We start from the raw sequence: 12538 nt of genomic DNA, 5'->3' as shown, positions 1-12538 counted from the left end.
AATAGATAGCTTTAGCAAATAAATACATGATTTGTAGATGTAAAATGTCTATTGAAAACGATTTGCGCCTTCATCTCTTCAAGCAATGAAAACGCGACTGCTCTCCAAGTAGTTTTGTCTAAAAAAAAAACTAGTATTTCTATTTTTATAGCATGGATCGGTTCAATCTCTCTTGGTCTTCTCTGTTTTTTCTGTCCTGTGGCGAGTGTTCTTATTGAACAGATCGGGTGTCGTGCTACAAGTATTATAGGAGCATTTCTGTGTTCCTTGGGGTTTCTGCTATCCTCATTTGCCACTGGCATAGCCCTACTATACTTTTCACATGGTCTGCTCTTTGGATTGGGTACTAGTCTCACTTACTCAGCAGCTATGACAGTCGTGACGCGAAGTTTTGAGAGACGAAGGAATATCGCCACAGGTTGGTTACCATCATTCACCAGCTCTTGTCCTCTCTAATGAACGTTTATAGCTGCCCTTAATACGTGCGCGATTTGTCAGGCCACTTCAGTTTGATCATTAAAGAATATTCGTAGTTGATGTTGTCATCATGCCGAGATCATTTACGTATAATTAATCAAATCACTGTGTAAACGTGCCTATATATATGCTATTTACCTATGCTATAACTAAACTTTAATATAATTTGAAAAAGGTTGTCTTGTCAACACTGATAGGTGTGGTATGTAAGGTATACAATCCATGTTCTCGTTTGGTCTTTATTCTTGTTTGACCATAGTTATGGTTTGACTAAACAGCGAGCAGTGATATATTTACAGTATGTCAATTCTTTTCCAAGGATTGTGTACATCAGGAAGTCAGTTTGGTGGAATATCTTTGGCTCCTCTGTCTCAAGTTCTTTTTGATCGCTTGGGATATGCCAACACGTTTCGAACATTCTCCGGTCTGTTGCTGGTTGTTGCAATAGCCAGTTTAGTATATAGATCAGAGCAAGATAATACATCACGACCGACCTCTGCTAAAAAATCACCTAAAGAGATGTTGAATGTTTGGAAGAGTAAACCGTATATTGTTTGGGCACTGGGCACTACAATGGTGACATTAGGATACAATATACCGCGTTATACACTGGTAAATAACACCCGACATACAGTTTCTTGTTGAAATAACCTGATAAAATACACCTAAATAATACATATTTGATCAAGCTATGCACTGAACAAAACCTCAATCAACCGTACTTCTGATGACGGACAGAGTAAATAGGGTGTTGAGTGAATCATAAATCTCGTAGCAAGTTCTGAGAGTGTTTACAATCAAAAGTCAAGTTTTCTTGGAGATTGTTTAACTCAAATTGATGCGTTTTATTTCCAGGCAAAGTATGCAATTGATCAAGGAATTTCAAAAGATGCTTCAGCGTGGCTTGTCTCTTATCTCTGCGCATCTTCTGCGATCGGACGCATAACATTTGGTCGTCTTTGTGAATGGTTACCTAACCTGTACTTGTGTCAAGCGTGTATTATTGGTTGTGCCATTTCTGCGTTTCTTTATCCATTTCTGAAGTCATATTTAGCTCTTGTGATCACAGCTATTATATTTGGTCTCCCTGATGGTGGTTTTGTCGCGTCTCTTTCCTTAGTTACCATGGAGATTGTTGGTCCCGAAAAAATGGTGGAAGGTTTTGGGTTCATGTTGTTTTGCCAATCTTATTCCAATGTGATCGGCCCACCACTGTCAGGTAAATTATTGTTTTAAGGACTATTTTAATGTTAAGTTCTTAGTTCTTACAGTTCTTACATGTTATAAAAAATTTCGGAATTAGTGATTGACATCAGCACTTGTCTTCATTGAATAGAATGACAATTTCGTACAATTTAGCAGACTAACTTCACACGAGACTTAGTGTGGTCTTCAAGAATTTCAATCCGAGAAGAATTTGATCAGAAAATCATTTGTTTATTTCTATATAGGCATGTTGTACGACACATACAAATCGTACAAAGCAGCATTTTGTTTCGCTGCTATTCCTGAAATCATCGGAGCTTTGTTGCTGTTCCTAGTCCCGTACTACCGTCGCAGCCAAGTAAAGTACACTCATGAAATAGAGGGCGGAGAAACTAGTACAATAAATCCTATCTCTGAGGATCCTATATTGCCAACTGAAGCAGGGACACAAGGAGAGTATAATGTTGTAATTAATCTAGCATCCGACAGTCCAGATCTTCGTTTGGTAAATGTGATCATACAAAAAGCTGGTCGAACCGAGACTATTGAAATTACACGCAACGATGGCGAAGGAAGTGAAGATACTAACGCACAAATTGAAGATAGTGGAACTATTAATAGAGCTGTTGAAAAGATTCAAATGCCAGTGTGTAGCGGAGAGTCATCAAACATTGCTTTCGAGGATGTTAACTCCGTAGATAAGTCAGCGACTGAGGGTCTGGGAACAACAGTTACCATTAGCAATGAACAGGAGTCAAACACAACGTCGTCTGTCACAAGTGCGATGAAAAGTTCCAGCACTCAAACAGTGATATATGATGTAGGGACACACTTTGCGAACAGAAGTGCACAAACTGTGAATGACGAATGCACATTTCCACCAGTCATGACATCACCAATCAGTGCTGGGAGTGAAAATGATCAACAGATGATTGATATTGGAGCAAATGAGGTGACGGAAGATGTGCAGTTGGTCGCCTTTGCCACAAGTTCGCAAAATGATGAGGGACAAAATTTTGACGCACAAAACATAATAAACTTGGAGTTACAAGTTAAAACGTCAGATAAGTCGCTTCCTTTAGAGGCTAGTGCATCATTCAACTGCATCACATCCAATACAGTGACCCTTAGTGAAGCACACGAAGATATCATTCATTTGCAAATAGAACATGATGTGCCAAAAATATCTCCTCCACCCCAACACAAACATCACATGAATACCATTAAGACAGATCACGTGCAAAAAGCTGATGCCAGTTCACCAGAGGCTATGTTGGCAGAACTAGACACACTTGTTCAAGAAAGTGAATTAGCTACAACCCATCTAGCTGCGATTCCTTTTTCGCCTGACGTTAATAATAATCAGCAACAACCTCTAATTAAATGCACTGGATTCGAATCTGGAATGGAGCCTGGACCTACGGGAATTGATACAGGATTGGAACCTGGACTTACGGGACTTGACACAGGATTGGGTGGATTGGAGCCAGGACTAGGTCATAACCAAGAATCTCTAATGTTGTCTGCCACTTTCATTCCTGAAATGACCAGTTCGTGTGTTTCTACAGCGTTTTCAACAGAACCCTCGCATATGAGTGGAATTAACGACGTTTTAACGCAAAAACAGCTCCCAGAACCTTTAAAACCTACAAGTTTGGGATCTGTAAAAGGAAACGAACATCAAAATTGTAACTCTCAAGAAGTTGCTCCTGCAACAAGTCCTCTATCATGTGAACTAAGCACCGTTATTGCTGACGTCATTCAAAGTCTGACGTCACAACAATCATCATTACAGAAGTCAAACAAAGAATCAACCATCTCTTCCAACTTCGCAGAAAATACTGAAAAGAACACTGAATCAACAGACCACCATGAAAAGAAGAACGTTATTGTTGTGGAAACGCCAGCCACCAAAGAACCCATGTTAGGTCTTAATGTTGAGCCTTCAAGCCAGGCTAGTAGTGCGCTGAGTTCCTATTATAAACTCCAGACGTCTGTACTTCATTCAATGCAAAGTATAGTCGCGGAAGGTTGTCCTGAAGACGTTGCGTTGCTTGAAGATATTTCAATTGACCTGAGCTTAGATAAAGATCCATCATTTGCGTCAATCGTTCTAATTGATGACGTCGACGAGCAAAACCATGTAAGAAACATTCCATCTTCAACCCATGGTCTAGCTGTAACACAGCCCAGCGGGATCTCACATCGGGAACAAGGATCATTTGGAGACGAGCCTTTAATCAAATACCCCAGCGTTATTTCTACCCATCATGGGCAATATTTTGCTAGCGGAAGTACGGATCAACCTTTTTCTGGCCTAACACATGGACAAACCATTATTACATCAAATGTTGTTCCATGTCAAATGTCCCTAGAACCTACTGGCACACTGATTCCGCCTAATGAATCTAATTTCAATGTCCAGACAAGCATGATACCAAATCAAGAACAATCTTTTATTGATCAAAGAGACGAATCAACTAACATCGCGCCCAGTTTTAATCCAATGGCACTCGCGTCTACGGTACAACAGTTCCCAAACCTTGGATCTGATCAGGCCTGCAATCCTACCAACGCATTCCCTAACATGAACTTACACCAAGAAGCGAATGAACCAGCTAATGCAACTATCATCACAACCGGTATCGTCTCAAGTCCATTATCTCACGAACCCACCAGAACAAAACAACAACCAGGTGCTGTATATGAGGAGACGAGCCAGGAACTTTCCATTACAACTAAAATTGGGACTTTTCAGAGTGTTGTCCAAGAACTCACTCCACCAGGTATCACACCACCAAGCAACGCACAGGCTAACTACATTTCAAAACTTAACATGCCTTGCAACGTTCAACACGATACCTTGCTCCCTGCTTCAGAACAGAATTCTGATCTACCACATGAGTCTACAACAGTGAACCACAGTGATGCAACCGTTCTTCAAGATACCATTGGCCTTAGTTTGTTTCAACATTCTGCTGGTTATGATGATGCTCAATCACATGAACAGAACGCCAAACCAATTGAACCCACGAATCCATTTTACCAAGACATAAATCGATGACAAATATTTTATCAAGATATAACTGACTTTGCATGTCCGTCATTCTGATAATCTATAAATTATTGATTCATTCATGAAATTATTTGGAAAGCAGTTAAAAGGTATATGCCATCTCAATAAAGCTTAAAGTTTTTTCAAACCGATGGGTAATTGGGTAAAGACCTTTGGATGTGATGATAAGAGCCTTAAGGCTAGTTTCCACTCAGGAGGAATCTCCTTTTGATCGGAACGGACAGGAAAATTTCCTTTGTCGGTGATCAAATTTCTCAGGTGGCGTTTATACAAAGGAAACTTTCCTGTGGTCCTGTCCGATCCAAAGAAGAATTTCCTCATTAAGAGGCGCCTGCAGGTCTTCTACTCCATATTATATATAGAGCTCATATTTATTCTAACATGAAGTATTTCTGCACCTGGAAATACAGAAATATATCAAAATGGCGGGTGTCAAGGAGTCAAATCGGTTATTTTGCAAAAGTGAAAGAATGTAAAATGAAATTTCGTGTTCGTTACGGAAAACGGCGGTTTGTTGTCGACGTCGACCACAAAAATGGTACTGTTGAAAGTCTGAAACAGGCTATTTGCGATGAAACGTCTCTGAGGTACAGTTTCTCACTTTCTCAGTTTTCTTAAAAAAAATCCACCCGACTCCACCATTTTATGGACATTGAATGTTTTAAACGAACCAGTACTAACTAGACAATATTATAAGTGATTGATAGTATATATTGTTCTCCACAATTATAGGGATACTTCGTTAATAAAAGTCTCTTTGAATGGTTCAGATATTATAGATGAAAATGACAAAAGCTTAGCTCTGCTTGGTTTAGTGAATGGAGATCTAGTGTATGCTTTTTCATCAATACCAGATGAGACTGGCAGTGAGAGAGATACCATGATATCCCAGCTGATTAACATGGGATTTGATAAGGTAATCTTGTGGTTTAATTGTGGTTATGACCTGTATATTAGTAATATTACACAATAGTGATCATTAATGACACTAGTGCTGGGGTGGATTGATCCAAGATAATATTATAATTCTCATTCAATCTAGGCATTAGCTGAACATGCTCTTGTACAAGTGAACTTTACAAGTATTGAGGCTGCAATTGAAATCATTACAAATAATGAAGCAAGCACGCCACCATCTTATGGCAGGGCAGTCAACCTCATTTCAAATGAAAGTTGTCACCAACCATCAACCTCTGCAGCAAGTTCTGTCTTGGAAGAGGCCCGCCACATTCCAGACAATGTGTGTGACCCTGTGTTCTGCAGAGATGGGGTTTCTGCAACACTTGAAAAGTTGTACAGCACAGCTAATGTCAAAACTCATCATCATGCAGTGTTTGTGCTTATCCATGCTTTGATGCTTGAGTCTGGGTTTTGTTTGAAGGTAAACAGTTAATTACTCTCGATCCAGTACCTTTACCCACAATTATCAGTATAGAATACTAATCACCATTGTAAATCCACCATGATTGTAATCATTACCTTTGTTGTTTTGAAAGAAATTATTTGGTAATAAAGTTTTAATTTGCCATGTTATCTTTTTGCCATTTTTAGCACAATATTGAAAAGCTGCAAACTACAGAAATGTTACCAGTTGGGTGGAATAGTAATAATATTGTAAGATTGTCATATGTCAACAAGTTAAGTTCCTCAATCAGCTGTCAGCTTGTGATTACATCTCTTGGACCATTTATCTATGCCCATGGTAAATAATACCTAAAATTGTGGGTAGAAATGTCTATTATATGTGTAAAAGGCTATAATATTAGTTGGAAAAGTCCATCACATGAGTTGAAAAGGCCATAAAATGGTATAGCTTTTCATACTAATGATCCCAGCTGCGTTTTCAACTGTAGTTTGGTCAGCGGAAATACAATCCAATGCCTACAAAGTGAAGTTGATTGTTTCACAATACATCAGAGGTGACATACAATTAACACAAGGTAATAGATTTAGGCATGATCATCAAAATTTTCCTTTTTGTATATCTGATGATGCATGTTTAAGTTTTTAAAAATTTCTAACAATTATGTCTATACTTTTTAAGGTGCAAAGTATATTTATAAAAACTTACATAAAGTTTCAAGACTAGTCAAGAATAAGATGGTCCATCCAATTTTGGCTAACATTCATTCATGTGAGATTTAAGTTCTTGCATATCAAATGATTTTTTCATAAATCAAGCCCTTAATCAATAATTCATTTTGACTATATGCTTAACTATGAGATTGGTTCTTAGATCTTGGTTTGACATCACCACTCTCACTGACAGGTCTTCCACCTGAAATACAGGTAATTGAACCTTTACTGGTATGCCAATATATTAATGGAACCAATGGTGAACCAGTGTGATGTATGTGATCTTCTTAGCAAAAATCCTTATCTCTTTGACTCTTATCAAAACCTGCAATTAAGACCAAAAGACCACTTTGTGCACGTGCACCACCATAAAAGAAACCATCTGACCAATATTAAAGATATTTTTTTAAATTTTAGCTGATGATATTGAGTCAGTTGACTGCTGCAGATCTTTTGACACTATCTGTGTCATGCAAAACTCTCAAAATTGTCTGTAATGATGAAAAACTCTGGCAATTTTTTTGCCAAAGGGATTTTGGTGTGTAATTGTTGTCAATTGAACTCTGCATGGTAACAGCTGCCTGGAATGTGATGTAATATGCCTTTTTGTTTCTATCAGGTGTAGAAAAGAATACAGTGGAAAGTTGGAAGAAGGTTAGACTATATGTATTTTATATGTATTTTACTATATCGGGTTGCTATTGGAGTAGGTACTTTCATTGTTGTAATGCTGTGATGATTTTTTAATGCCAGGGACCCACAGTAATATAAATCTAATGAGCATTTTTCTTCTCGTAATGGCAAACAAAGATGATGTGACCAGCTAACGGGAATTAGTGTTGTAGTTAGGGACCTTATGTAGTCTTATCCTCAGTAGTCTTATATCCTAATTACTCCCAGCTGCCCAGCCATGCCACAATTTACATCATGTAGAGTGATGTAGTTGCAATGATACGAAAAAGACAAAGCTACGTCTCCTTGAGTCTTGATTTTTTATCATTCTTGTTCATTTTTTTTTATTTCTTGTTCATACATAACCTAGAACAATATTGATGTTTCAGCAATACAAAATGCTATACCAACGACGGAAACAGCAACTTAAAAGAAACCAAATGGGAGCATCGTCTTCTTCCTTTCCTGAAATCTCTCCAGTTGTACCTGGATTTAATCCATTCTTGCCTCGGATTCCTCATATTTTAGGTAAGATGACAGGGACTTAAATTTCAAGGAATCAGTGCTACCGGGCAATGGGAAACAGATGGTTTTAAAAACTGCATGTTGGGTAGCTTGATATTTGTCTCATATTTTGAAATTAGCCACAAGCTTGATATTCACCAATCGTTTACCAGCTTCATATTGACCAATCATCTTCCAGCTTCATATTGACCAATCATCTTCCAGCTAACTAGATAGCTTCATGCACCGGTCAAAAGGCAAAAGCGAATGAGAATTGGTGCAATAATTCTATATGCACCAGCAACCATTTGATAATCAAACCTGAACAATTTTTTATCCTCATTAATATTATTTTTCTTGTTTGAATATGATCTTATCCAATGAAGAATATCTTCATTTTCAGGTGGTCCTCATGATTTATATCCTCATTTTCTCACTGGTCAGCCAAGGGATGAATCATCGCTGCGAATTATCCATCCAGATGATAGATCGCGGTCAGATTTAAGATTGAGAACTGATACTAGAGCAACGAGGGGAACATTTTTTGCATGAAAAACAGTTTGTGCATGTAGACTGTAGTATTTCATGTTTCACGTGTACAATATATGTTGTCCTGGCAAAGAGAAATCAGAAAGTATGATATATAGCAGCGAAGCAGCGTTTTCTGACAACTTCGCATCAAATGTGGTATAACCAAAGCCATTTTTCGGCAATGACAATTTATCTTATTCATCTTTAAGCTGTTCGACTATTGAACACTAAAGCGTTGCATAATACATCCTAACTCTTCTGACGAGGGCCCATCAAAACGTCGAGAACTGCCGATTTTTTTTCTTTTTTAAGCAGTCGTTTGTTTACACCACACTTGATGCGATGAAAGCGACGTTGAATACTTTATTTCACTTTAAAAATAGAAGGGAACCGGTAAACGATGTTTTATATCACTAAATCATGGTTTTCTTGTCTTTATTCTCGGTAAGAGCGTGCTTAAATTAGTGAAATTGTACGGTTTGGTGGCGAAATGTTGTAAAATGCAGAAATTGCTTAATACAGTTACACTTACAGCTATTTTGAACTAGCTTTGAAGTACCTGTGATTTAGTGGGTAAATGTTTCCAAAACACTTTTGTAACAGGTGTTGCGGATTTTATTTGCCGTAGCAATTTCTGTTTGTTTTCCAGCATATTTCGCATCAGGAATTAAAGAGAAGTTGTGTTTTGTACAGTCAAGAAATAAACGTCTTGATGAGTGTTTTCCGTGTAATTATTTGTTTTTTGCTCTTGATTTCCATGTTATGCGAGCATGTAACTGCAATACTCTGTCATCGCGAAGAAAAGTTTGTTAAAGCAGAAGGTAGGCTGGAAATTAAAAATTTATTTTTTACTTTTGACTTTGGTTTGCGCATTCGTCTTTGTGTTCTTGTAGGCAGTGGAGTAGTCGCTTCCCCGGTGGCCCGGCGTCCTGGGGCCCGGCGGTTGTTCGAAAGGCGTTTAGCTTAAACGGCGGAAAACAAAGTGATCTCTTTATGTGGCAATTATCTCTTTATGTGGCAAATGAGCTGAAATATGGAAGTGCATATTTAATGCATAAAATGCAGGTTTAGTCATTCACAAGATGTATCAGAGTATTTTCAAATTTTGCCTTATCCACTGTTTAAGCTAGACGCCTTACGGACAACCGGCCCCTGGGTATTAATAGTAAGCTTCGGTAGTTCGGTTGCTTACAATATCAAAACGCGTTTTTGGGGGAAGGAGTCAAATCAGTTTCTAAAACCCATGACCTAATTATTTCCATATAGGTTCACTCCCAGCAATAAACCCGATAAAAACAACAACTGTGTCAGCAGAAGTATTCTGTTCTACAGAATGTACCAACTTTCCGGGATGCAACTCATTCACATATCTTACCGAGACAGCCACTGATAATTGTCAACTTAGTGCTAGTGTTGATGGCGAGTCGTCTTCTGCCAAGTCTGTTGTTTATAAGAAAGTACCTGGAATGTCAATTACTGTAAGTGTATAAACATTATAATACACCTCCATTAACTGTGAGTGCACGCATTGTGACAAGCGAGATTTAATTACGGGTGATGGCAATGGTGTTAGACCTCGCGTAGCTGTTATGGTGATTATGTTTTCGCATGTAGGGTTGTGCAAGCAGTCCTTGCCTTAATGGTGGAACGTGTCAAGATGTTTGTTACCCTCCGTACCACGTTTGTGATTGTCCTTCTGATAAACAAGGTGATAATTGTGAATGGAATACAGGTAAAACCTATCTTTTCATTGTAATTACCAGGGCCGTCGCTAGAACCTTATTTGGGGGGAGGGGTGCATATTAATATATTCGTCTTATGCCCGACTGATTTCTTTTGTTGGCTATTGTTTCTACGCTTGTACGAACATGAATATATGAATATACACCCCCCCCCCAATTAAGCTTCTAGCGACGGCCCTGGTAAAGTACCCTTTCTTATACGAAGAGATCGAACAATTTATGTAGAAAATACGAAAAGAAGGTCATCTTTAGGTTCGAAATTAAAAACACGACGAATGACATGTTGTCTGAATCTGCATGATGTCGTGATGATGCCTTGCGAAAACATGTCAAATTTGTTTCTTTCTGTAACTTCTGCAGGTTTGGCTTCATTTTCTTCTGATCATTATCGGGATCCCCCTCATTGCAAAATGTGAAGGACTGCCCACTGGGTATATAAGTATCGGGAGGTGGGGGAGAGCCCCAAAAAATCTCGGGACTTTTGGTATTATATCCACATTGGCGCACGAGCCGCGAGATGTTTTTCCGGCCCAGATTTGGAGAGCTGTCCATTTTTAACGCAGACTTGCAGTATATCCTTGTTTATCACTGAGGAACAGCACTGATCAAAATACCATGTCTCAAAAAAATAATCAAACAATATCCATCGCAATCATCGCTACTTTGGTTTAATTAATGAAAGTAATCACCACACAAAGATTAGCTACATTCACGACCCTGAGTCTCAATATCAAATCACCCCTGATGAACACACTAAACCGGAGTGTCAAAACGTTGAGTCGTGAATGTTATCTTTGTCTGTTGATTACTTTCATTAATTAAACCAGAGTAGCGATAATTGCAATGCATTATATACTGCATGGTTGCCGTGAACTTATTAATCAAACAATATATTCAGTTATATAGTGTTTCAAAAATATATTTCAGCCTGCGTAACTGAGGATTGGACTCTACGATTTGATAATCCTGGTACACACTATTGCGGTGGGAAGAACTACATGAGAGGCTTTCAAAGATCTGCCTGTCAATGGCTTTACTGTCTTGATAAAGTAGATTGTTGTCCACCTCAAATTGAGTACAGTCAGGCAGCCCAAACTTGTACAAACGCCAACTGGTATTCTTCCTTTGGGTCGTAAGTGTAATTCATATTAATAAGAATTAAGATTGTCGCAAAAAATTCCATGTTTCAATTATGCACAATTTAAAGCGCCCTATGTCATATTTGAAAAACTTAATCAAAATCGAAAGAACTTAGTTTTCTGTTGTGCAAAATTGTTTGGCTTGCGGCTGATTTCCCCCATGAAGATTGTTGAAGCGTCTTAGACTTAGGTAAAACCTACATACAGAATAAAACATTTTATTTCCAATTCGTTGCAGTCGCTCGTGGAACTACTGTCCTCGTGGGTATTTTGTTAATGGCTTCATCAGATCTGATGGTGATTCAATAGTAAGACTGGAGGAAGGCCGTTGTTGTAAACCTTCAAATGGACCTAGCGATTGGGGTGAATGCTTTGTTGAAGATATCATGTCAAGTTTTGATGAGCCTTGGGCCAAGGTTGGATGCAGCAAACCACTGCACTATATAGTTGGTATCTATACCCACAAATGTGACAAGATCTCTTGTATCGAGAAGCTCGAATGCTGTAGCATCCGCAGTGCATGACGGAGATTCAATGCATTTTAAACACACTTCTTTTATCCTTGGAGGAGTTAAACTAGTTTAGCCTTCATTTTACATTACGATACTTGGGTTCAACAATACTTGATAGTTCTATACTCACTTATTCATGCTTCATGTTCGTTTGTCTTTCGTATAAATCAAGTTGAAAGACCGTGGTTGTGTGCATGACCGAAACTAGAGCGATAATGGGGGGGGGGGGTAATTCATGTTCTCACGCAGATCTTTCGGTCCGTTAACCCGGTTCTTCATTTTTTACGGATTGATTATCTCATTATTGATGCACCATGCAAAATTATAAAGATATCATCACAACACCTGATTGTTCTAAAGCCGATTTCGTCCGAGTCTTTCTTATTTACAGATAGCCTAATAACAAGAGCAATTTTATTATAATTCTCAATAAAGAGAAAATATCGTCCCGCTTTAAATTCATATCATATAAGTACAAGATGTCTCATTGTATTACTTAATTAATTAGTGAATAAAAGGCCTAATTGTACTCATTTGTCAATTGTTGTAACGGTTATCTATTGCTGTGATCTTTCAATTTAAAACGGTTGACGCATTTAGTTG

The 12538-nt window shown here is 38.3% G+C and overlaps 2 protein-coding genes across 3 annotated transcripts; both read left to right on the top strand.

Moving 5' to 3' along the window:
- Positions 1-5174: 5174 nt before the first annotated feature.
- LOC114522009 (F-box only protein 7-like) lies at positions 5175-9233 on the top strand. Of its 2 annotated transcripts, none has more exons than XM_028542605.1 (11): positions 5175-5346; positions 5492-5675; positions 5802-6140; positions 6311-6461; positions 6613-6699; positions 6804-6893; positions 6996-7048; positions 7253-7373; positions 7455-7489; positions 7897-8035; positions 8415-9233. In XM_028542605.1, the coding sequence occupies exons 1-11, from the start codon at positions 5237-5239 to the stop codon at positions 8561-8563; spliced, it is 1458 nt and encodes a 485-aa protein (XP_028398406.1). In that variant the 5' UTR covers positions 5175-5236; the 3' UTR covers positions 8564-9233. The 2 variants fall into 2 exon arrangements, with proteins under 2 accessions (XP_028398406.1, XP_028398407.1); XM_028542606.1 differs by having other exon boundaries at positions 5264-5346; positions 5530-5675.
- A 16-nt stretch (positions 9234-9249) lies between these two features.
- LOC114522010 (neurogenic locus notch homolog protein 1-like) lies at positions 9250-12431 on the top strand. The gene is made up of 5 exons (XM_028542607.1): positions 9250-9363; positions 9809-10020; positions 10157-10274; positions 11212-11416; positions 11662-12431. Exons 1-5 carry the CDS (start codon positions 9255-9257, stop codon positions 11945-11947), a joined length of 930 nt encoding a protein of 309 aa, XP_028398408.1. The 5' UTR covers positions 9250-9254; the 3' UTR covers positions 11948-12431.
- Positions 12432-12538: the final 107 nt, after the last annotated feature.

This window comes from Dendronephthya gigantea, unplaced genomic scaffold (genome assembly GCF_004324835.1).
Source record: "Dendronephthya gigantea isolate DGI-Jeju-01 unplaced genomic scaffold, DenGig_1.0 000021F, whole genome shotgun sequence".
NCBI lineage: Eukaryota > Metazoa > Cnidaria > Anthozoa > Malacalcyonacea > Nephtheidae > Dendronephthya > Dendronephthya gigantea.
The sequence above is the reverse complement of the archived record's forward strand: the minus strand, read 5'-3'. Positions and strand labels throughout refer to the sequence as shown.